Source organism: Columba livia, chromosome 3 (genome assembly GCF_036013475.1).
Source record: "Columba livia isolate bColLiv1 breed racing homer chromosome 3, bColLiv1.pat.W.v2, whole genome shotgun sequence".
NCBI classification, from domain to species: Eukaryota; Metazoa; Chordata; class Aves; order Columbiformes; family Columbidae; genus Columba; species Columba livia.
In genome coordinates this window covers 92019339-92044072 of record NC_088604.1, presented here as the reverse complement: position 1 = coordinate 92044072, position 24734 = coordinate 92019339, and the positions used below count along the sequence as shown (strand labels likewise).

The 24734-nt window shown below is 42.3% G+C and overlaps 1 protein-coding gene across 3 annotated transcripts in view; it reads left to right on the top strand.

Annotated features, from left to right (window-relative positions):
* The first annotated feature begins 2274 nt into the window (after window positions 1-2274).
* The window catches only part of EPAS1 (endothelial PAS domain protein 1), an 82520-nt gene continuing 60060 nt past the window's right edge, over window positions 2275-24734 (top strand). Inside the window, exon 1 of one of the 3 annotated variants that reach the window (XM_065058191.1) lies at window positions 2275-2297. In XM_065058191.1, the coding sequence (XP_064914263.1) occupies window positions 2290-2297 (8 nt within the window). In that variant the 5' untranslated portion in view covers window positions 2275-2289. Of the gene's footprint in view, window positions 2298-6780; window positions 7063-24734 lie in introns of those variants that run through there. The other 2 variants (XM_065058192.1, XM_065058193.1) reach the window with 2 other exon arrangements.

Here is a 24734-nt window from a genome sequence, read left to right as displayed (position 1 = left end):
ATAAATTTCAAGGCGAAGGGGAAAAAGGTGAACTTCACCAGCACTTTCAATGGGTTGCTGTAATCTCATGGCTGTTGAGGAGGCAACTCGTGAGCAGCTCAGTGGTCTGGGCAGTGAGGGTGTGGTGGGTAGGTGGAGGCTGTCCCAGATGTCTCCAAGACCTGAGTTGTTCCATGTCACACTCTCATGGAACTTATGATCCATCCCTGACTTGGAGGGAGCTAAGGGAGACTTGGTTATGGTTGTGCACTGGCAATATTGATGATGGCCTTGGGTTGGTTAAGGTTTTAGAGTACCTAGTCATATAGTAGTATCTCTGGGACTGGGATTTCAATTGCCAAGAAATTGTAATTACCCACTAAAAATCGAAAGCTCCAGCAATACTGCACGATTCTTTTAAAGGATGCAATGAGCAATAACTTATCTATTTATCAAAGTTTTCTGCTCCCAGAAAAGGTCATTTTTTTCAGCAAGAGTTTGGCATTTAATATTGCAGCAACTGAAGAACTTTGGATTTTTGCAGTTTTACAATGATTTGTCACCTTCTTTTAAGTGACAAGTGTCCACAAGGTTAATGGGTGCAGTGACTTTGTTAAAAATCAGGAATTTAAGAATAACTGGTTTAAAACAAACACTTTTCAAGATCTTCATTAAAGTAAATTAGTCTTTGGTGAATAAAAACAAAGCCCAAATCTATTTGCCTGGCTTAGGGTTAAATCAACATTTAGTGCTGGTATTAGAAGAGAGTTCATTGCTTTGGTTTTATTCTAACCTAAGTTTTCATTTAGACTCTGTTAGGAGAAAATTCACTGCTATACAGAAAGCCAGTATAGCCTTGAGCATCACCCATGTGCCACGCAAACCCTCTAGAAGTAGCTGCCAGAGATTAAGAGATTTCGGAGCTGCATCTCCATTGGCGTTTTTGTTCCTAAAATTGAAAAACAAAACAAAACATCTCTTGGCTCTTTTTAAAACTCAAAGTTCTGCAGTGGGCATGTTACACTGTCTCTAAATAAATATTTGTGGAGTGACTGAATGTTAACTACGAGGCATTTAGGCATTGGTATCAACTTCAGTATTGCAAAAATCTTCAATCACAGCTTCCCATCTCTCTGGCCATTCATCCAGCACACCGTGCTTTTGCTCATGTTTGTGTTGCTGCTCTTCCTCCTCTGTGACAATAACTGTTTCTTGGGGACAGGATGTAATGAGCATTAAAAACATCACCACAAAATTCGTTTTTTAAAATCTACCCAGGGGAACAATTTCCCTTCCCATCTAGTACATGTTACTGTTGGTTTTGCTAGCTTTGAGTAAAACACACCTCTGGTGATCCTGCACCCATGTTTCCTTCTAAGAGATTCTATCAAGGAGCAGAAAGAGGCTGCAGACATCTTCTGCCCAACACTAGCACTGACAGCTGGTCTGAGTAATGTGGAGGGTGAAGTAAACAGGTTAAAATGTAATAGGAGGTAATAATTAATATTATATCCATATGGTGCCAACCTTCCAGAAACATTGCAAAAGAATTTCTCAAAATTAAGGGAAGGCCAGATCTGCTTCACATTAAATTGGACTATTATTGCATTATATAACCAAAAAATCATACAGCAACAGACTATATTCCTAGATTTAGATCACTCCTGTTCAGTAGTTTTTTAAATACACTGGAGTCTCACGTGTGCCCTAAGTCTTTAAGCTTCCGAGTTGTTGCCCTGGCTGCCCAGCAGTTGTTTGCATTCTAGATGATGAATCGGGCTACTGCTTAGCCAACGTGTTCAGCCTTTATTCATCAGGGGGCAGTTTAACAAAAAACAAAACAAAGAAAGAAAAAACCCAAACCAAACAAAAAGTAACTGTGAAACATGCTATTTCTAAATAATAAGCTATTGAAGACCCAGGGAATAACCCAGAATAAAAGCCATCTTCATTTAACAATCTGGTTTGCATCTGCTTTCTCCTCGGTTTCTTGGTTGAACTTTCCCAAAATTTCAAAATGATAGTTCCCAGTATCATCACAGGAGTGTCTCTGTGTACTTACTCATCATTGGTTTTCTTTCTAAACCTGTTCTATTGCAACACATTGCTATGGTAATTAGACTTTCTTTGTTTTACCACCTTTTTATCCTTGGGTTAGGCCTAAGACATCCTCAGTATGTAATTTTGAAAGAGGCTGAAAGATAAGCTGAGTAATTTTAAGCCTTTTAATATTTACAGGTACATTCCCAAGATTTTGGCCATCCTGTGGGGTTTTTTTACCATTGGAGTGTGACGGCTGAAACGTCTGGAATGTGTCTGTAAGTAATCAATGCCTGAAAACGCCAGAGCTTATATGTGAGCCTTGCTCAAAGGTGTGCACTCAGTATTTGGAAGCTCTCAAAGACATATTAAGGTATTCCCTCAAAATGACATTTTGAACTGGCTGGTCCGGTATTGCCTATAGAGTGTGTATTGCTTCTGCCTGGGGTAACGGGAGGAGTGCTGTTGTAAGTTGTTCTTAATACCTGTTCTTGTATAAGAGAATATACAGAACATATAGTACGTGACATATATTCTTGTGTAAGAATTCTCTCTCTAGCATGAAATTGGAGCACTAGGCAAAGGAACCCTAAAGACTCCATGGGTATGCTGGCTGAGGTGCTGTTCCTTGCCCTGGCAAGCAGTTGCTGCCCCTGTGGGGAAAGGGCATAGCTACTGCTTTTGCAGAAAGTACAGTTATGCTAAGACACAGACCCACCCCTGTAATTATGAAAGAAGGTGTGAGCGTGAGTGACTGGTTGCATAAGGGACAGTACTACTTTTTTTTTTTCCCAATTGCACCACAGTTCAGGCATTTTTGTTACATCTCCACCTTGAGTAGTCCACACTTTCTCCCATGGGCCTTTTGTGTTTCATCCAGCTTATACATGTCACTTTTTCCCTGCTAACAAACAAACCAAAAATTTGATATTTTTCTGTCTTTTATCACGTGTGATATAAGTTCTGTGGCTGTAACTTACTTGTTCTGGTATGAATAAGTGAAGAATCCTGCCTCTTTCCTTCAAAGGATCAGCTGTGTTGCAATAGCAGGGCTGTCCTTTCTCCCTTTCCCATAATGTCATTATTTGTTATTACAAGCATAGACTTTTTTCTGTCATACTTTTTTGCAGTATTGAGGGGCTGGAAAATGAAACCAAATAGGGATTATTAATGACTCTGAAACACTTAATCCTGTCAACAATCTGTTTTTACTAGCTGCTTTTAATATTAATAATAATGCCTTTGCAAGCAATGCAGTATCCCTGTATTCTTCTGACTACTCCAGAGCAGTAATTGCTGAACAGTGTTGAACTTCTGTGTGTTTTACAACATTCTTCAATCAGTGCAGGCCAGCAGCACACACAGATAAACCAGGCTACAAGAATCGCTTTCACTTTGTCCCTGATAGCTATGCCCATCAAACTGGTGCAAGTGCTGATTTGGATGGTTGATTCCATACATACACATATTCTGAGAAAACAGTAGTAGCCTAACTGGTCTGAAATCAGCGGTGTGTTTCAGATTTCAGAACAAATGGCAGTAACCGGGAGCTTGCCTGCTGCTTCTCTGGGTGATGGGATGTTCCTGCCTGGCAGCATCAGAAGGGTGAACTGAGCACCAGGCGCCCAGTTGCCTAATTTCTCAATGTAGTTTAAACTTGAGGGTGGGTTGAAAAAATTGCTCACATCCTACCATTTTATTTTTGTAAATCTTCTCTTGGTTGATTTTTTTTTTCCTTTTCTACCCTAGGGCCTAGTCCAAACGCAGTTAACATAAACTGTAGACTTGAAGGGCCCTTCAAGAACCCATCTGCTATCCCAGCAGACATTAATGACTCGTTTCAAATATCTCACCTGAAAGTTGCTTTTAGGAAATCAAAAACTTTCTGTTCCTGTAACATCTCTAGAATAATTCACATAGGAGCAATGTGGGTCATCTCCTGTAATTTCCAGAACAGAGTGGATGACAAAACCACTTGTGTTTTCTATGACCACTAGAAGTAGGGAAGCCTATTATATTGACTTGGCTGGAAACTTTGTGGGTGGATAGCAACAGAAGCAAACCCCTTCTAAAGTCAGCTCCTGAAGTTTCACAAGTACTTTTCCCCTTCCATGAGCTTTTTCCTTGAATTATACCTACTAAACTACGTGTAAGACATAGAAAATGAGTAATATGAGAATATGAAACAGAAAGAGCCCTTACAATGGTGATAGTAATTAAGAGGACAAACTGTGCTTACTGTCAGTTCGAGGTTTTTCTTGGCTTTCCTGGCAGTTGTCATCTCCTGCAGATTAAATAATGCATGTTTGTAGAGCAAATGCATTCATGGTGTGGCTCCTATCAAACCTGAGTAGTCCAAGATTAGAGAAAGTCCACCTTAGGGTGGATACTGCCATTAATAAATATTGACTGAACATAAAGGAGATCAAAGCAGTAATGAGGTGCATTTGAGAATAAAATTGTGTGATTCTCTCTACTGTTCTCCATCAAGGAAAAAAGCTTTGTGCATCCTTGTAAGTGCCATGGGGTCCCTTATTGTCGCAGAATATGTCAAGTAGAATGATGGGTCTGTTAAATTTGATCTTTCTCTCCCTGAATAATCATGGTAAAGAGGGGTTATAACTCAAGTAAGCTCCAGAAGACAGGCCATTTGTTTTCCTCAGGGTCAAGATGGGGAGCTTGGTTGCCAGAACTAATAGTATAGACAACTTCAGGAGGGAGCTGTCAGAATCATTCTGTCTTGCTTCACCTTACTGATGCAGCAGCGAGATTTGCTGGGCACTGATCTGCGTTGAAGGCCCACCAGTCTGTCGCCACAGAGAAGGACAGGTGGTGGTTCTTCAGTGGCACTTAGATGTGAATTCTCCTGTTGTGAAAGCATCTTCAGGCCTCATTGGTCAAGAGAGCAAGAGGTTTTGATTGTTTATCAACTACACTATATCGATGGAGGCAGAGCCAACAAGTTAGGCCAATGGGCTAGACCTAAAGTATTTGAAATTTACTGAGTGGTTTAGATTTAGCCGATTTGAATGCTTTTCTTGTCTGATTTCTGAAGGCAAGTTGTTTATCCAAGTGAAGTGCTTTAAGATACAGCAAGGAGCATTGACATCAGCAGAGATCAATGAAGGACGAAGAGGTCTATTTAATCTAGGAAATGAGTGACTTGGCTCTTTGATCCTATTGCATTCTCTCATTCCCAGAAGGTTAAATTTAGTCCTGCATACACAAATTCCCTTTGACTAAGTTTACTTAGGTTTTAAATGTTTGTGGATTTCTTTTGTTTAGGTTCTCTGATATAACAAGAAAAATCCCCAACTGTTACCACATAATTAGGCTGTTGCTGTGTAAGCATGTGTAGCTGTTTCTAGATTTGAGAGCAGAATGTACAAATTCAAACACAAACACATTTCTTTAAACATTCATACTGTATAAAAGAAAAAAACTTCTGACCCATTGTACACAAACCAGCCTACAACACAGTACAGGGAAATTGCTCAGATTTGAATAACCAAGAAATAAATCTAGTTTGGCTCATTCTGCCTGCAGTACTTCCATTTTCCAGAAGTAAAGGAAACCCGGTGCAGTTTAATGTAAAGGTGTATATTTTGGTTTGAGATGTAAAAATGTAAAGTAAGCCTTAGAAAACATAAGAATAAGACTGCAGTTTCTAATGTGATGAAAGACAATCTCAGAAAAAGTCTTGTAATCCCTTGTCTAGCAAGATTAGTTGCTTTGGTGTAAATTACATAAAAATCAAAGGTGGGGTTTTTTTGTGTGTTTGTTTTGTTTGTTTTATTACTGCCATCGATCTTATCTGGAGCAAACCATCGAAGGTGCTAGCATAAGATGAACGTTGGCGCTTCTTGCCATGCTTCAGTGTGTGTCGACAACCGGGAGTTTGAAAAGTGCATGAGCTGAAATACACAGAAGGATGTAGAAAACAAAATTGAAAAACCAGGGCGAGGAAGAAAGTCCCATCAGGGACTCAGAATTGCAGTCCCTCTGCTCTTTTCCACGTCCCGCTAACTCTGACCGCTACTGCCCTCCCTTCCCTCGGTCCCTCGGCACTGAAACCCACAGGGGATAGCTGCAACGCATACTCCTAAAGCCAGTACTGTCGTTACTGTGAGCGCCCGTCGTGCAAGACGCTTGCTTACTATTATTTTCACATTTTTAATGTATTTTTTAAAACAACCCTCCCCTGCCTCGGACTGCGTTGGGTACCCCAAGCAGCCACAGGCAGGGCCGCCTCCCTGGTTTCTGAGCAGGGAGCTATAGGGAGGCGCTCCGGGACCGCGGCTGCTACCGCGATCGCTCCGCGGCCGCGGGGCAGGTGCCGCGGCTCCCCCCACCCCTAAGCCCGCACCGGCCAGGCGCGCTCGGGGTTACCGGGATAAAAACACCTTGTGGGAAAAACAGAAATAAGTTGAACAACTAATAGGAACAGCAAATCGGCGGCGGGAGGAGGGCGAGGAGTCCCGGTGTCCGCGGGTGTGTGCCCCCGCCGGAGCCGGCGCGGTGCCGGTGGGGCGGGGGCGGCCGCGCTGACCCCCCGCGACGCGGCCGGGCAGGCCGGTGCCGGGGGCGGGGAGGCCGGGGCGCGGCGGCGGCGCCCCGTCGGCCCCCATTGGCGGGCGCAGCGGTGGCGGCGGGGCCGGGCCGTGCCGGGCCGGGTCCAGGGCGGAGGGGCCGGCCCTGCCCCCGCGGCCGTCGGCGGCCCAAGGTTTAAAGTGAGAACTTTCTGCGGGCGGCGCCGAGCCGCACAGCCCGCCGCCGCGCCGCTCCTGCCCCGCACCGCAGCAGCAGCCGCCGCCGCCACCTACCCCGGGCGGGCCGTACAATCCTCGGCAGTGTCCTGAGACTGTACGCCCGCCTCGGGGGCGCCCCGGCAGAACCGGACTCCGACCCCCGGCCGCCCGCTCGCCGCCCGCGGAGCCGCCGCGTCCCGCGGGCAGGTGCTGAGCCCGCCCCAGCCCGCTCGGCCCGAGAGGCGGCGCAGGAGCCGGCAGCCGCCGCGATGACAGCTGACAAGGAGAAGAAAAGGTGAGGGGGCCGCGGGCGAGGCTCCGGGCTGCTCGGGCCGCTTCGTCCTCCTCCGGCTCTCCCCTTTCCCCGCAGCAGCGCTGTCCCGCGTGGGGCCGCGGCGGGACGCCCCGCGGGCAGCGGTCGGGGACAGTACTGCTGGCGGGACGGCGCGGCCTCGCCTCCCACCGCCCTGCTCCTTTGCGAGGGCTCCGGCCCCGGAGCCTTTGCGGGTGCCAGCAACGGCTGCGACGAGAGTTACTTAGCCCAGCCCGGGCTGGAGCTGGCGGGGAGAGGGGCCGGAGAGCAGCGCTGGGCTCCTCCGGGGCAGCCCCCGCTCCTCCGCCGGGGGCAGAGCGACGTCCCGGCTGAGCCGAGCCGGGGAGCGCCTGCCCGGGGAGCTGCCCCCGCCGGGCGTCAGCGCTGCGGGAATCGGCCCCTGCTCCGGCCGACACGTCCCGAGCGGCCGCCGCCAGCCGGAGCGAAGGCGGCCGCCCGGCTCCGGCTGTGGCTGTGCCCGGCGGGGGCTGCAGGCGGGCGGGCAGGTGCACCTGGCGGGCACGGCCGGGGCGGGCGGCTTGGTCCGCCGCTCCTGCGGGGTGGCTTTAATGCACCCGTGGCAGGCTCATTCTCTTGCTATCAATTAGGAGCTAGTTATTAGGAAATTATTTTTTAGTTGAGGACGGGGTTTTTAAAGGACACACTCTTAGCAAAACATGTTTCACAATTAAAGTGGTCTGGACGTAATTGACAGGCCATGTAAGCACTTACTAATTGTTTAAAACTAACATATTTCGACACATCCTCGCTCCAGCCCAAGCACCTGGCCGCATTATGCGTGGGGACTTGCATCCGTGAAGTTCCTCAACTGACAGCAAGTTTTCCTGGAGGGTGAGAGCTTGAGGAGCACCTCACAGAGCGCTGCTGTTTGAGGAGGATGTAAAGCTAGACATTTCCATATTGCCGTAATGAACCTTCCAAAGGAAATAAAAGTAACTTACTGATTTTTTTTTTTTTTTTCTGTAGTTGCATTGAAGAGTTTATTTTCGTGTTGGTTCTTGAGATTGAACGGCAGAATAAAACTCATGGTCCCTAACACAGAGGTTACAGGTGGAGATTAGGAAAATAAGTATCTAGCCATGGCTTCAAGCCTATACAATTCCTGTGGGTGAGTGAGGGGGCTGACATGGTGAAGGCTGAGCAAGTGAGTAAAGGTCCACGAAGACTCCTAACAGTGTGTTTTATACAGCAGGCAGTCACAAAGTTGAGTCTATTATTGGCTCAGGTTGCTGTTCTGACTATAGATTGTGTTCATAAATTATGTGATTTACAGACTAAGAATTTTATCTTGTTATTTGCCATGTATACTTTCCAATTGATGATGCACTGAACTTTAAACACTGGGTTTTGGTGTGTATAATAGCTCCTTTTTTATTGAGTCACTCTGATGATGTAGTAGGGGAAGTATTGTAGTATAAACCCTACTTTTTCCATGGAGCTAGCCTCAGTTTATCAAACATTAATATATTAAGATTAAATAATTACCTCAAGTGTATTTTGTTCTAGGTATCATTCTTCTGTGCAGGGTATAAAATATGGGTACTTTTCGTGTCCTTGTGTGTTGAACAAGAGAGTAAAAAATCATAGTACTATACAAGATAGTTATAAAATTCTGTTATAGTGGTTTATAGAGATGAGAATGAAATAGTGTACAATTGAAAATACACTGCATTCATTGTATCACCTCTTTTTAATGAGGCACTCTCAATTTCTCCAGTTTTAACACAGTGAGGGATTAAGCACTGTCTAATGTTGCAGGACAGCATGCTGAAGTGCTTTGTGGAAATACTTTTCAGATACAACATAGAAACTTCACAGGACTAAAGTTTCAATGCTAATCCCAACTCTGTCACTGATTTTATGTAAATATTGTGACAATTTTCTGTCTCTCTCAGAAGTAGGCTAATTGTTATCTGGCTCATGGGATTGATCAGTAAATTAATGTTTGTGGAGGAACCGGGACAGTATCAGCTGAGGGATTTAAGGCAGCTTGTTTGCACCTCCCTGTTTGTGCGCATATGTATATCCCTACTGGGGATGTATGCTATGTAGCCTATTGAAGCAAGGCTTTTTTGTTTGTGTTTTTTGTTTTCCTTTTTGAATTTTCCATTACTGCTATAGAACAGATTTATTGCCCTGAGTTCAACAGTTGTTGTATTATTTGCTTGATCTCTATCCAGATATGCAGCTAGGAACTCTAACCTGACTTACTAATAGCATTTATAAATCAATTTCAGGGAGGAAAGGTGGTGGGGGAAATCTGGTTTACCAGATTTGCAGGCAGCTCTGGAACATATGTTTAGAGAAGCAGTTCTCTTACTGTCAAACAGATGCTCTATGGAAGATAATCTTTGATTCTTTTAATGGTCCATTTAAGTTGAAGAGCATCCTCAGGTTCTCGTTTGAAGCTCTCTCTGTCAATAGAAAAGAGCAGTTACTTCCTTTGGAACAAACATTCTAGCACTTTCAATAGGCTGATTTCCCACATTTGAAGTTAGTCCAAGATACTGAGTTGAGATTACTGTCATTATTATTTTAACTTAATTTAGAAAATAAACCTTAATTATCTACAGAATCTTAAATATGAAGTGTGATGTTCCCTAGAATGCCAGTAATTAGTAATTGCAAAAAAGAGAAGTAAAAGGGTAGAACGCATTTTAGAAAAATAATAAAAGCTAAGGAAAAAATATCTGTGATCATTGTGCAGTGTGATGACAATTAGTAGACAGGCCTCAGGTTAATTAGGACAGTCTCATAGAATATCTCTGTGTTTTTAAATTATTTAGTCATGTGGTTTTGAATTACTTGAGGGACATATTTTGTTAAGAATGGATGTTCTGTTAAATGGACTGTCCTGGATGGACGACATATATTTGAGAAAATTTGAAACCAGACTCGGGACAAATCAGGTACCGCTGAGTAGGATGCATCATTTGGCTTCTTCTTTTCAGATGTGTTGTTCGGGGATTTTTGTGTTTGTTTTCCAGTTGTATGAAAAATAAATCAATTTTGCAGCTCAGGGAGATTCTGTACTAGTTGTCCCTCTATATTTACATGGTACTGTTTTGTGATCCTAGGGGTGTAATGCTATATAAATCTGTTTAACTTTGTCTGATGCAGATACTAAACGAACAGGATTCCTCCCAGTTATTGACTAGATAACTAACTGCTTTCAAATGCCCGTTCACTGTGGGCTTTATTAATGCCTCTAATGAGGCAATTTGTGCCTCAATTTTCACTGACCTTTACTTCAGGAGAGTGATTCTGCCAAGCTGAGGTCACTCCTGGCTGCTCCTCCTCTGGATGAGGAAATGGTCCTGACAGCACCGCTCTCCAGAGCTCAGGTAGTCGCTGGCTCTTAATGGATGTAATTTGGATGCCAGGAAAAGTGAGCGTTTTGATGTGCCAAGGTGTTAAACTGCAGGTTTCAGGAAACACACAGGCTCTGTTTTGTTCTACCCAGTATGCTTTCTGTGTTGAGGTATGTCACTGTTGTCAGGTGTTCTACCTTGTGCGTGTTGTTCTGTGATGGTGGTGAGTCCATCCACTTGCCAACATAGGTTGTTCTTTATATTCTTGGAAACCTCCTTTTTTTGTACTTCAGCTGATGGACCTTTGAATACTTTCCTTCACAGACTAATAAAAAAATTGTTCAAGTTTTGTCATTGCTTAACATCTCCCTCTGTACAGCCCATGTGTTTAATTTACTACTGTTTGCTTCTATGTTAACATCTGCCCTTACGATTTTTCTTATGTAGAGTTATCAAAAGGAAACATAGTCTCCTGGATTCATGATGAACAATCTGTTGAAGAGCCTCTTTGGCACATGTTTATGGTTAGGTTTCAGCACCAGAAACGCAGGCACTTATAGCATGCAAGTCTTACTGAGTGACTCTGGCCAGTCCTACTCATCATACTTTGATTTCTCCTCGTCTGGCTCCTGCATTCACCACCCTTGCTGTATTTCTACAGGTGTGGAAAGGATTTTCCTACCAGAGGGTGGCCCAAGGGCACATGAATGAGGAATGACAGGCTGTACGCATGCCTCCATGTGTCCCTTTGCGTGTAGTGGCATGTAGCAGAGGTTGGGCTGAGGTCTGACTTGGCATCCTGGCCTACTTGGGAAAGCTTTGACTTCTGCTGCCCAACTGCTATGGGTTCACCTCTATAGACCCAAAGCATTTGTGCGGAATGAGGGCTGCACGGGTTTTGCCGTGGGAGCAGTGTGTGATGTGAGGGCTTCCCCGTGTGGTGTGTACCACCCTCTTGAAGGGATCTGGGCTTCTGGGGGTTTGTGCTTTGCAGCAATGCCGCGAGGGCTGGCTCTGCTCGTCCTTAGTGCTTAGCCCAAGAGCATGTTAGAGATCTAACACCCCTTGGCCTACAGCACCTTTCTGTGTCACATTCTTTTCACTTAATCCTCTGATGTCAGTTGTTTTCTGTCACATTTTGTCCCGCATGGGTCATTGGGAACGTCTTGCATATTGGAGGTACTCTGCTAGTAGCAGTTTTGGGATTATGCTGCTAATTTAGGAGACCCATAATGAGTATCAAAAATTGATCTATCTGCCTTTCTATAATGTTTTTTATTATGGTGGATTCATAAACATTGAGTATTGTTGGTTTTAGGTTCCAAGTAGGAGCTACTGTTAGGTGTGGTGAGGGCAGAATTCTTGAAGTATTGAATGTTTTGCTATTATTTTCAAATGGATAACCTTCTTAAAACTGAGAATTAGGATAGCCATTAGAGTAAGAAAATGAGCAATACAAAGGCAGTTTGTATTTTAAACTAATTTTGATATACAGAATGGTTTTATTCCTCTAAAGCTATTTGAGAAATGCTGTTCTGTTAATCACTCCAATATTCATTGTGTCATGTGTATCTTAGAGATTATAAATACTTTTACTCCTAGTAGATGGCACGAGGTTCACAGAACCCTTTTCCTAAATTAAGAGAAAGTGCAAGTATGGTTATTATGCAGCTGCCAATTTTTTTTTTTTTCATTTATCATTCTTGTGCTCCATTTGCTTAAAAGGCAATATAATGAAGTAGTTGTCTGCTGAGGATAAGATCTTGGGTGTTTGTATAAGAAAAAATAAGTACTTTCTTAAATTTAAAAGGCTACTTTTTATGGGGACTCTTTCTGAATTATGTAAAATGGGAAACTGTATCTTACTGTGCATTTGGAAAGTCGATTAATGAAGTACAGTAGGCCAACTGGCTGATAAATAACTAATGATGCAAAGTAACTCTCATTTAATTATGCTTTTTACTTCTTGAGCTCAAATCTAATGATGATTTTGGTTCTTTACTCTGTAACTTTATTTAGGTCTAGAAAATTTAGCTGAAACAAAATCTGCCATAATAAGTCTTGATTAAAGGAGCATATTTAGGTCTTAAAACAGTTAGAATTGTAATTTAATTTACTTGACTGTTATTCCAAAGAGCTTGGAGTTGGATATCTATTGCGCTTCTCTGTCCATTGCCTTACACGACACAGCAAATATTCAATATTTAATTCTATAGAAATTCATCAAATGTTTTGCCAGACAACAAGTAAATTTTCTTTAGTTGAATTTTTATGTCTGGTCTACAGTCAAAGAGGTGCCCTGGTCTTGACCCTTCCTCTGTGTGCGAGTATCTGGAATCAGCAGTTTTCTTTGATTAGGGGAATGTTTAGGGTGTTGCCTCCAAAAAGATTGACTGAAAAATTCAGAAACTTTACAAATGCTTTATGTTGGCTTGTGGGTGTGTGATTAATACTGGCTTATTGCAGCTTTATGAACAAGTTCTGTGCATCTCCGGCAGGAGGAAAAAACTACTTTCTTATTTTGCTTTTGCTCTCAAGTGGGACAAAACCAGGATAATACAGCTCCCAAGCATTTTTCATTCGTAATGCACATATGTTGAAACGTCCCCTGTGTCACAAATACTTCTTCATTCTGCAGTGTATGCATTCATACAGTGATCTGCTTTCAAGCAAACGTTAAGTAACATGTTTTAATTTCAAGTATTTGTGGAGTATCTGTAGAACCAAACTGACTGTTTTCCAAAAAGTTCTCAACAACTTGTTTGTGTTTCCAACAATCTACAGGGGAATAAACACCTCTAAAAATGTGTCTTGCCCATGCCTGGCTCCTCCTCCAGCCCCTAGTTCTGGAGGCCTGCCCCCAAATCCCAGCTGTAACTTATGTGAATAAAAACCCCAGGCCAGGTTGCAGGCAGGGTGTAAAGCAGGACTGTGATGGAGAGAACAACTGGGCTGTGGCCACTTACAGGATTTGGCTCAGATTTTTATTTATTTATTTATTTTTTTATAATAACATCAGTAAGCTTAAAGAGTTATTGCCTCACTGTGATCTTAAGATAATTCACAGCGACTAATACATCTCAACTATTTTTTGCCAACTAGGCGTAGTGGTGATTAGGTCACCTTTTGCTCTATGAACACAGTGCTCATTTGGCAGTGTACCAGGATGGAAGGTGAGGTGAACAGAATGATGACCCCCCCCCCCCCCCCCCAAGTATCTGCTTTGATCCTTCAGATAAAATGAAGGATGTATTTGTGAAATAGGTGGTGGGCAGATGATGCTATTTCTTATTAATCTGGGCTGGTGTCACACTCACCTTAAGTTTCTTTGAATTGGAAAAAACGAAAAAACAAAAAAGAAAGGAAAAAAAAAAAAAAAGCTGGGCACACAGACGCTCTTTCCCACTGTGGGGAGGTTGCACCAATGATCAAGATGTCCTGAGAGATGCTGTTTCTCACCTTCCCCACTGCAGTACCCACCACCAGTTTAACATCTTAGCTATCTTGTTGCTGTTGCGTGGAGGCTGTCCCTGGAAGCCAGAGCCGTAGTGGTTGGGGAAATGGAGTGATGGTGCATGTCTGGCTTTGGGTCCTGTGCTCTAGTGGGTTACCCTATTCTTTTATATATATATATATATGTATATATTTATTTTTTTTTTTGACAGCAAAGCTGTGAGTGCTGAGTCCTACGTGGGCTCAGTTGTCTGCCTCAACTTTTTTTTTTTTCCACAAATCACTCCTTCCATGTTGCTTTTGCCTCCTTCTCCGTGGCCTTGGCAGAACAGAAAGCTGGAGCACTGCAGCATCCCTTTATATTTGGATATGAACAATCACATACATTCAACTACTTTTACAAATGATGTTTTGGAGTTGGAGAGTGTGAGCAGTCTGAGCCTCTCTTTTTGTTTCAGGAAACTGTGTTATCTAAGGAGAGGCTAAAATCAGAAGGCATATGGGGAGGGTTGTGCGTTTGTTGCTTGGGGTTTTTTATGTGTGCCTTTTTTATTTATTTTTTTTTTTTTTTAGATCGAGCAACTCTCCTAATGGATGAATCATGTGGGTGTAACTTATGACACTTGATAGCAAGCAGTCTGTCTGAAGGTATATGTGTAATGAGATTACCAGGATCATTTAGAAATTATTTGGATCTAATGAAACGTGAAGTTAATCTATTGTAAATATTTGTTACTCATTATCTAATATATCAAAATACATTTGGTTATAGTTGGGCAAATGAAGGTAAGATATAAGGTACAAGTTTTGAACAATGAGTTACTGAGCACTGGAGGAGATGCGGATGCAGTTGGTGGAGTGGATCTTTTCTGTAAAAATTAATATTTTCTTAGACAATAATTTTCCAGCACAAGGGAAACAAGAGCTGGTGAATGAAGAAGTGGGACTGAGAAGTTGGCAAAACATTTGGAGAGTGCTGAAACATTTTAGATTTGTCTTAATTTTAATACAATTTCTGAATTCCTGTGTTGCACTATATTGTGAGTCTAAACCTGGATGTTTTAAACTTCATTTGAATTACACTTAAGTAATCTTTAATCTGCTTTTAATTTCAAGATTCTTTCTTTTTCTGATGTTTGACTCAGTTGTTTTGGTTTTGATGGGGTTTTGTGTGTGTGTGTGTGTTTTGTTGTTGTTGTTTTTTTTGGTTAATTGGTTGGTTTTTTTGTTAGTGTTTTGTTTTGTTTGTTTGTTTTCCTTCCAGATATTCTTTGTTTTATTGAAAACCATGAGACACATACATGAATCTGGTTTAGTGGATTGACCTGAATCAAGTTCCTGTCTTCCCTTCAGGAAGACTCTTTATCTGCTAAACCAAAATATTAGGTATTCCTTTTACACTACTTATGAAGCCCTCATCACTTGAACAGTCCTAGTCTTTCAAAAACTGCAATTGCTTAAACAAGTTACCCAGCCTGCTGAGAATACTTGGTTGGTTTTGGATTGGGTTAGGCAGGAATTGTGACTTGTGATGACAAAGGTCTTCGCTGGCTTTGGTTATATGAACAGCTTTTTAAAGACAGTAGTATAATTGAAAACATAGCAGTAAAGGCCCTCTCCATCCCCTGGCCCACGTTACTGGCTCCTGGTATGACAAACAAGAAAGTCGAAATGTGAGAGAGATTAAAACAGCATGTTGCAGAACTTCTAACTTTGTTGTTCTTGAAGGACTGATAATTTCAGAGTTGTGTTCTTGAAAACCTGCCTACATATGATGAGAGATAGAAATGTTTGCCTTTCCCAAGAAAGCTATTGCTTTAAGAAACAGATACAAGAATATCTTGAAATATAGTGATCCCAGGTGATATCCACCTGTGGCCTAGTACATGTGTTTCCTTTAGGTAGTCATCTTCTGAGTCCCTTAGTATATATTATTTAATACACATAAGGTGATTTCCTTAATGGCTTCAGTTTAAGAAGCCAATACAATGGCCTGAATAAGTTGCATGAAATCTAAAATATCTGCCCTATTGCTCTTCTTTTATTGAAAGGGAAAGCTATTGCTAATTTGTAGTTTCAGAGGCCTAATGAACTTTAAAAATCTTAGCACTGGAAAAAATCCACCAAGACCTGAAATTTTTAGTGCTAATCACCTAATAGTGTTCAAAAGTTACTGTATAGTATTTTTCCTTTAAGATATATTCACAGGCTTGTAAGATAAATATTTGCTTAAGTAATAAGCTGAAGGAAGTATGAAGTGGGATGGTTATTAGGCCGTTTGTATAAAGGTAGTGGAAGTCGCTTTAGAGAACATTCCTTGTATTTTGTTTCAGCCATTAGCATATCTAAGGTCTTTACTGCCATAAAAAGGTACTTAAACTCATGGTATCACAGTTGTCGTTCGCACTTGCATTTGTATGATAAACTACAAAGCAACCCTATTCAGCCATTGTGTTTGGGACATTCTCCTGGCTGGTGATGGTCTTCCAACTCTGTCCATTCATTCACAATTGTATCACCTTCTCTGCCAGTAAATTCTTGGTGTTATTGAGTACTTGCTGTCACAATACTTCAAAGATCTTTGTGACCGTTTACAAACACTCAAAAGGAAAAAAAAAAAAAAGAAACACCTCTCTCTGTATTTCTACATTTGTAAGTGAGGAATATTGCTAGGAATGTGCCAAACTTTCAGCTGTCATGCAATTTGTATGCAAAATTTTGCAAATACCAGAATATCTTCTGAGATTGCATGTGCCTGGTTAGAGTTTTATATGCCATTATGATTAAATAATATACTCATCAGCTGATGGCAATGACAGTATCTTCAGACTCTTAGGTAGTTAGGGAGAGTATTGTCTTAAAACCAATATGAAGCTTGCTTACAACAAAAATGTTTTTTGAATGATCTATGGATTGGCAGTATCATACATTCATGTGTGAAAAGAAATTCAGCCTTCAGTGGCTTTATCATGCCATGACTCCTGAGGCAGTATTGCTCTGGAATACAAGCCCAGTGACCAATTATAGCTTTACTTCCCTCCAGGATTTTTAGTTAGAACTCAGTTGCCTCCAAGTGTGTTTCATAACCTGTGAGAGAAAACTGGAAATTGGTGGAAACCCATCTGGTAGTTTTCCTGTAGAGCTTTTGCCAGGGGATTCTTCTGGGAAAGCTGCATTTGCTCTGAAGAGGAAGTCCTTTGGGAAGGGCTGAGCCTTTGGAAATGGCCTCTGCTTGTTGCCCTCAGCAGGAGGGAAGAACTGTTTTTGGAGGAGCAGTGGGGCTTTGCTTACTGCTGGCTCTAGCTGTCCCTGGATTTTTCCATCCCTCCTTACAGGGAACTTCTGTCACAAAGGAAATCCATGACGAATTTAGCTCTTGGTTTACTTCTTCCAGTGCATCCCCATGTTGACCCGGGCAACCTGTTTCCCGTCACCCTTTAAGCTGACTCATGTGCATTGGGGAATGCAGAGAGTTGGAATTGCCCAACTTTTGCATGAGATGGGTGACGTTCGCTGGCAGAGAAAGAAACCAATACCCTATCTAGCCAAGATGCCTGGTCTTAACACATTAGCATTACTAACATTTTTAAGAAAAGGTAGATATTGGGGGACAGGGGGGCAGCAGTGATCCCCTTTACTGCTTAACACAGCACTTTTACATGCATGATTGGGAGGCAGATTTCTCATTTGAATGATGGAATGTAGCTTGGTTCAGCTGCGGGTGGGCTGTTTATGTGTGACAGCTATAAGATTATCAGTTACTGTTAATAACTCCAGTTCCTGGTTTTTGCCCTGAAAATGATTTGAAGGATGTGTTTATTGCCATTACTAATCAGAGGGATGTTTTTATGGGAACATCCTTTCTGTGCTCAAGTTGTCTTAACACTGCTACTGGCTTTTACATAACAGCAAAGCCGTATTTGTGTTCCCAATGATTCACAAAAGGGGACTATCCCGTTCACTTAGGCATGTGCTGGCTTGAAAATGGAATAGAAGCAAGTGCAGATATCTTGAGGGAAACTTAATGCTGGTGTTTCGAAACACCCATTATGTCCCACTTAAGAAAAACAAATCCCCCAACTCTACTTTTGTTTGTTAATCGCGCGGCTGGCCTGAACAAAACCTCTTTGGCATGGGGACCTGGGCCAAAGTGCAGTGAGGCTGAATAAACCCATTTCTTGGATTCTGTCTCTTGAGCTTGTTCACCGCTCTCGGCAGAGCTGGCTGCGAAAGCCCCGTCTGGCTGCTGACCTGGCTGCTGAAGAGCAGCTTCAGCAAGTGGCTCTGGCCTCAGAAGCTGTGTCTCCCATCGCCTTTCACCTCCACGCCCTCTCCGAAGGCTCTGCTAACCCGGCCCCGGCTCTTTGTCCTGCTGGGGACCAGGGATATTGGGTTGGTAACGTAGCCTGGGCAGGGCAGCTGATCTCCATCATTATCCTCTCTCCCTGGTCTGGAAAACTGGGATGGTACTATATCCTTCCTTCCACCCTTTGTGTGTCTTATTTATTTAGACTGTAAACTTTTTAAAGCAGGGACTTTCCTATTTCTATGCCCAACACAATGCTGTAGTGATGTTGGCAAGAAGCTTGTGTGATAAACCTAACTTGAAAATGCTTAAACAGGGGGTTGTCAAATGGAAGGAGTTTGGTTCTCTCTCGCTCTTCCTACATCGCCTGGTTAGTTGCTTTCTTTACTGCACCATTCCATATAATCCCTCAATATGTAGGTTACACACACGTGCTGACGGGTGGACCTAACAGCTTCATTTCCTTCACCTTTGAATTTGGCCTTCCTGTTGTATAAGATCCACATGCAATTTGGAAGCTTCAAGCAATTGAGGAGATAGGGCAGTGGTGGCAAGGGATTGCAATGCCCAGAAGGTGTCTGGGAGATGGCAAACCCTTTATTCTTTCAGACTTCATCACAAAGCAGCCAAGTGAGCAACCTGTCAGGCAACAAGAGTGAAAAGGTTGGTTTGACCATCACACCAAAACCAGTCCTTTCTGCAGATGGGGAGTTCAGTCATGTTTCAGCCAGCAATCGTTTGCTCTTGGTTTCTTTGAGCTGAGAGCTGTGAGAAAGGAAAGCCGTGCTGAATTACGGGGTTAGTCTGACGTGAGTTTCGAGGTTAGGTTGTTAAAGCTCCTTCATATAGACGATATGGACTGAAGCCTGTGGGTCTTCCTTCATGTTAAGGTTTCTCCTGCATATGGGAGGCAGGGCAGGCCTGAAGAGGGAGCAGGCATGTTCTCCAGTGTAAAGAAAAGATACTGAGAAAAGCCTGACATTTTATACAGGCTTTTATTGGCAGCTTTGCATTCTGTACACACAGGCCCTGAAGGAGATAATGTGAGAAGCTGTGTTATCTGTATAGCACTGCTCCTTTCCCTTTGCCTGCCAAATCTTAAGACAACATTCCCCACCCCCCAAACCTAAACGCCACCATAAACATGGTGTAACTAAACCGAATTCCAGCTTCTCTAATGGCAAGCATGAAGCAATGAACCAGCATTATTGCTTACTGGCTGTTTTAAAAACTTATTTTAAAGAAGGTGGATGACAGCAAATAGTGTTTATGCAAAAAAGCAGTGACTTTTCAGTGCTCTTTCAGCCCAGGGAATAAAATGAGCAGGGAGCAAAGTCTGCATTGCAGGTCACAGGATGGATTTCAGGTTCAGTGGTGGCTGATGTAGAGCAGAGGTCCACCTGAAGATAGAGCTGAAGGAGGAAGGGTGTCTGCAGCCTGACCTGTTAAAACCTTTAAGAGCGAATTATCTCAACATGAAGTCATTCTAGAGCATTCTTTTGGAGGAAGCCGATATGACGAATGCAGTGCGAGCATAAAATGATTTTGTTATATTGCATTTTGAGGAGGTTACAGCCGTGGAATGAGCCTAGTGAGTCATTTGTACATTGAACTCTGTGGTCTTGTTGGTCAGGTTTCTTAGTTTCAGTTTGTACCTTACTTAACAGATTGAGTGCTCAGGCTTTTGTACCAAAATAAATTCAGCTCCAACACCTTTGAAGTCTGATAATATGTCTAGAACTTCGCTTAAAATGAAGCTCAGTTCCTGCCTGAGACCTCTGGGTACTGCTTTGTGAAAATACCTTTGAAGAAAGTGTGATATAAACTGTGTGTAGTGTGAACCTTCATTCCTCTAAAAGGGAATTTAATGATGATTCCACTTGGGCTCTACTTCTGCTAGCTGACGGATTAAGCAAATAAAATTGTCAAATAATTAGTAAGATATGAGGAAAGCAGAGCAAGCATCTGTTCTTATACCGTTCTTTGTCTAGGAAGTCAGTTCTGATTTACAAATTTGTAGGAAGGAAATATTTGGTGGGCAAATCTGTTTCAGTACATTTCGTTTTGAGGGTATTTCATTTGCTTACATACCAGGAGATGTTGTAGAACATAAGGTGAAGCTGTGGAATATGAAAGTACTCTACTGAAGGAAAATAAAGTGAAGACCTTAACCTAGAGATATACTGGCTATTAAGAGTCAGAACATCTCCCCTTCCACCCAGAGAAAGGGAATGCTGCATTGCTTGTGGTGGTAGGTGTATTAGGTGTATTATAGTTTTTGCAGCTGACTATGAGTTGCATACAAGAGGTTCAGAGAAGGATTTTGTCTGGGTGAGTGTTGCCTTTAAACTACTGGGAAATGCAGTCATCAAAAGAAATGTTAATGGAAGAGGTACTTACAACAGAAGATGAGGCGATGATTAGAGGAGCTGTCATCTTTTAGCTTGTTTTCTTAAAGAGTTAAGGTTTACACTGTTATGGTATGTCTTTGTCTACATTCCTGACAGAGCCATAAAGATCTCAGGGATATTAAATGCCTGGGAATAGGTGTTCAGAAACAGTGCTGTGATGGCTTCCGGGAAAGGCTGCAGCACAAACGCATTCCCCTGTAGGGACCAGAGATTTTGTAACTGGGAGATATTTGCCTTGATATTTTGTAGAAATAAATAGAGATAAAATGGTTTTCTTTACTCTGGGCATTTCTGAGTGTTTTCACGTGCTTAAACCTTACAGGTTTTGGATAGGAATTGCTGTCTTCAATTGGAGAAACAACTGGACTTCTAACCAGCTAGAACTCTAGATCCAGATATAGAAAGGTCTGTTTTGGTTGGAGAGGTCCAACTGCATGTGCATTTGGTGTTGGTTATCAGGTTCATGATTAATTTTGGGTATTGTTATGTCATTGGTAACAATGAAGGCAGTCACCATGCACATTTTCACTTTCCTGTGTTGCTGCTGTGCTCACTTAATTATTTTTGCAAAAGTGGTAGGTTATGGGAACCTTGTTGTGCGTGAACCATGGGGAAGACGGGAATCTCTTGTTAAGAGTTGCGTATGTTTGTCGTTCCCATAAGCGATTGTAATGATTAAAACTTCTAAAATTGGTTTGTTGGCATTGGCAGTCAGTATCTGCTGGAGATCTATTATACTTCTCAGAATTGCTTCCCCCAGTCAAGGCAGTACTACTGTTTGTTTTTTGTTTGTATTATGTATTTGCTGGAAGGAGAGCACTATTGTGTGTTTTTTGAGGGTGATTACAAACATAAAATAGATTCTCTTGAGAATGCTTTGTATACTCTCATCACAATTGGTAATTGTTTTGTGTTGTGTAAGACTTTGCATGCTGCACTTCTTGTTTGGCAGCGTGTATGTGTGTGTGAACCTCAAAATGGATTCCCACCTCCAGCCTTTTATCATTGATGTTTTAAAGGTGAAACCTAGAACAAAGCATTAGGCTTCTCTGAACTCACGTATTGCTGCATGATGAACATTTGTCAGATTAAGGCAAATTTTTTCAGCCATTTTGGAAACAATGTTTGCTGCATTTTAGTGGATGTCTTCTCTAAGTAGAACCTAGATGAGATAGTTCTCGAAACTTTCTGCATGGAAGTGGACTAAAATAGCATAGTTGTGTGCAAGGTGGGTGTCACCTTTTTGCACCAAGTCTACTTGCAGTGGTCATTCCAAAATGCCAAGGGAAGAGGAATCCATAACCCTCATATATCCTATTAGCAGAGTGCCTGGAGGTAGATGGGCAAGATGCATGGAAAAAATGAGGCTTCTGCCAAATGTTTTCTTTGTAGGTCACTTATTGTAGTTGAAATTACAGGGAGCATTAGAACAAGCGGTTTATTAGCAAAGCCATGAAAACAAACCATTTGCCACTTCTAACAAATGTTGGACAAAAATATGCTCCAAATTTTAAAAATAAGTGAAGACTTGGCAAAAAATAAGACCCGGGTTTATCTGCATTTCATCAGGTACATGGCGTCCTGGACTGTAGCCCACTGGCAAAAACATGGGGAGTGTTATCCTTTGCAGCACTGGGAATGTTCTCTGCTGAATTTGGCGCCAATGACCGAGCTTTGCTTGTTAGCTGAAGTTCACACAGACTCCTTGCCAGGCCTGCCCAGAATGCTGTCTCCTCTGACTTCCTGTGGTCTTGCATAATATTTCCTTGCTTCTTGTATAACTGCGGCTCGATCTGGTCACTGCCCAGCTGACACGGTTGACTTTTTTAAGAGGCCAGTCCTGCAAACGTGAGGCTGAGCCACGTCGGTGGCAGGGGCGTCCCGGCGGTGACGTCGATGGAAGAGCCCTCCCACGGGGAAACTGCCGGCGATAGGGCTGTGTGGCGATGCCGATGCACCTGAAGGCAGTAAAGTTGACTGCTGCAGCCTCGTGACGAGATAAGCGCGAGGCACGGCTTCGGATTGACTGCGCCTTTGAAATACTCACCGCTGTTGCTCTAATTTCTGTGACAAACATAGGTGTTAATTAAGGAGCGGGGGGGAGGCAGCACCGCAGGCAGTGTGCCGATGAATGAACACATTTTCGGAGCACCGTGGAATTCTCATTGTTGCTAGTAGTCACTCAGTTAAAAGTCCTTACATTTGCCTGGAAAATGTGCTCCAGGTATTCAGAATATTAATTTGAAGATAAGGATAGCGAGTGAAGGCATTTAAGAAAACAGGCTTTTCATTCCGCTGTTTTTTTTAGTGCTTCCACAAAAGTTGTTTCGACAATTGTCTGCTGCCAAAATATGCATTGATTTTCCATTACTGTTGAAGCAAGCATATTTATTAATATTTTACGAGGCTGGATCATTTGTGTATATGTTTTGAAAGTGAATTTCATAGCAACATGTGTCATATAACTGACTATTTTTCTAATAGTAGTGTTTGTGCATGCATTTGTACATAGAACACTGTGTAATTACAGAGCTTTGTCAGTAACTTATTTTCAAAAGGACACTCATCTAACATGACGCTTTCTAGGACCCCCTTTTAAATGCAGTTTTCAAGACATTTCTCATGTGCTTTGGTAACCCCATTCCTGGCATGGTTTTGAAAAGCTGAAGAGTAGAGATTACAAAATAGTTGCTTCAGTATGTTTGCAAACTTACTCAACAGACTGTGCTGATTTGTGTGTTATAGTTCTCAGATCTTGTATGATTTTCCAGTTAAATGCTATCTGCTGTGAAGAAACAGAAGAGTAATTTTAATGGAAAGCATTAGAATTGACTTAGTCATCAGCTGCGCGAGGTTTTTTTTCAATCATCTCAAACCGTCATCTCTTCCGTGAATTCAGGTCACCCATTTGTCATAGTAACTTTGACATCAAAAAGTTCATGCTGCTTACACATGACTTCTTGCAACACTGTCTATTAATCTCATTAATTTAATGGAAAATACACTTTTACTGATTAATGTCTCTTATGAGGCAGCTATTCTGGTCATTTAAAAGTGGTTTATTACCTTATATTCTTAGGTCAACATTTTAATGACTACAGTCTAGCTAATATAATGCTTGGAGAATTGTCAAAGTAATATAGTGGTGATACTACTGATGTCTAGCAGATCATTTTATAGTATGGTGAATATCAACACTTCTGGGGAGTGTGTATTAAATGTACTGTATTTTTGGCAGATGGATGCAAAGCCAGAGTTCTTAGTATAACTTGACCACACAGCTCTAGCATCATGGATGCCAAATAAACTAGGTTCACCTCAAAATGTTTTTGCCAGGGATGGAGAAGCCGCTTTATGTGCCACTACCAAGCTTGCTTCTCACGGATGGGTTCAGGATCCTGGATAAGCTATACAAATATGATCTGCAGGGTAGAAGTAGATTGGTGCTGCGTTGGTCCTAAGATTAATGAAGAAATATAAGAATTACAAAAGGTGTTGGGTTGAGCATCACATAGCCAGCTAGAGAACACAGTTCACAGTCAATAAAGAGGGATTTCCCCTCTAGATAGAAGAAATTAGGGAGAAATTTTAGGGCCTGGCAGTCTGTTTCTTTTTAAAAGTATTTGTCTCTCCAGTCTAAATCATCTGAGCAGTTTTAAAAGATTTCAGAAAAAAATATATTTTGGCTGATAAAGTCACAGAGCTGGAGATTTACTTGGCATATAGACTAAAGAGCTTTAGAAACTCTTGTTCAAAATAGATGGGACTGAGCCTTAGTGCACGTATTGGCGATGTTAGAGAGGCACACGGGCTCTCTCAAGCCAAATGGTAGCCAAGTGTTGGAGAGGTCCACAACCACATGGGCATGTTCTTTCTGCTTTTCTTTTTTCTTTGGTTATTTAGAAATGTTCAAATGGACACTGCAGAAAACTTAAGGGTTTAATACTCAGCTGAACAGGCAGACACCCTCTGCATTCAGTGGGGGTTTTGTCTGAATAAACAGCTTGGGACTGTGCTTGTATCCACCTTTAGAGAAAAAGTGGATCTCAGTCAAGTAAACAAGCGTGGAGCTGTATGCAGTAATCTACTTTCGAAGCTGGGGAACACCCTGTGTCCGTGGCCATGTCTCAAGCTTCATGCGAGCCCAAGTTA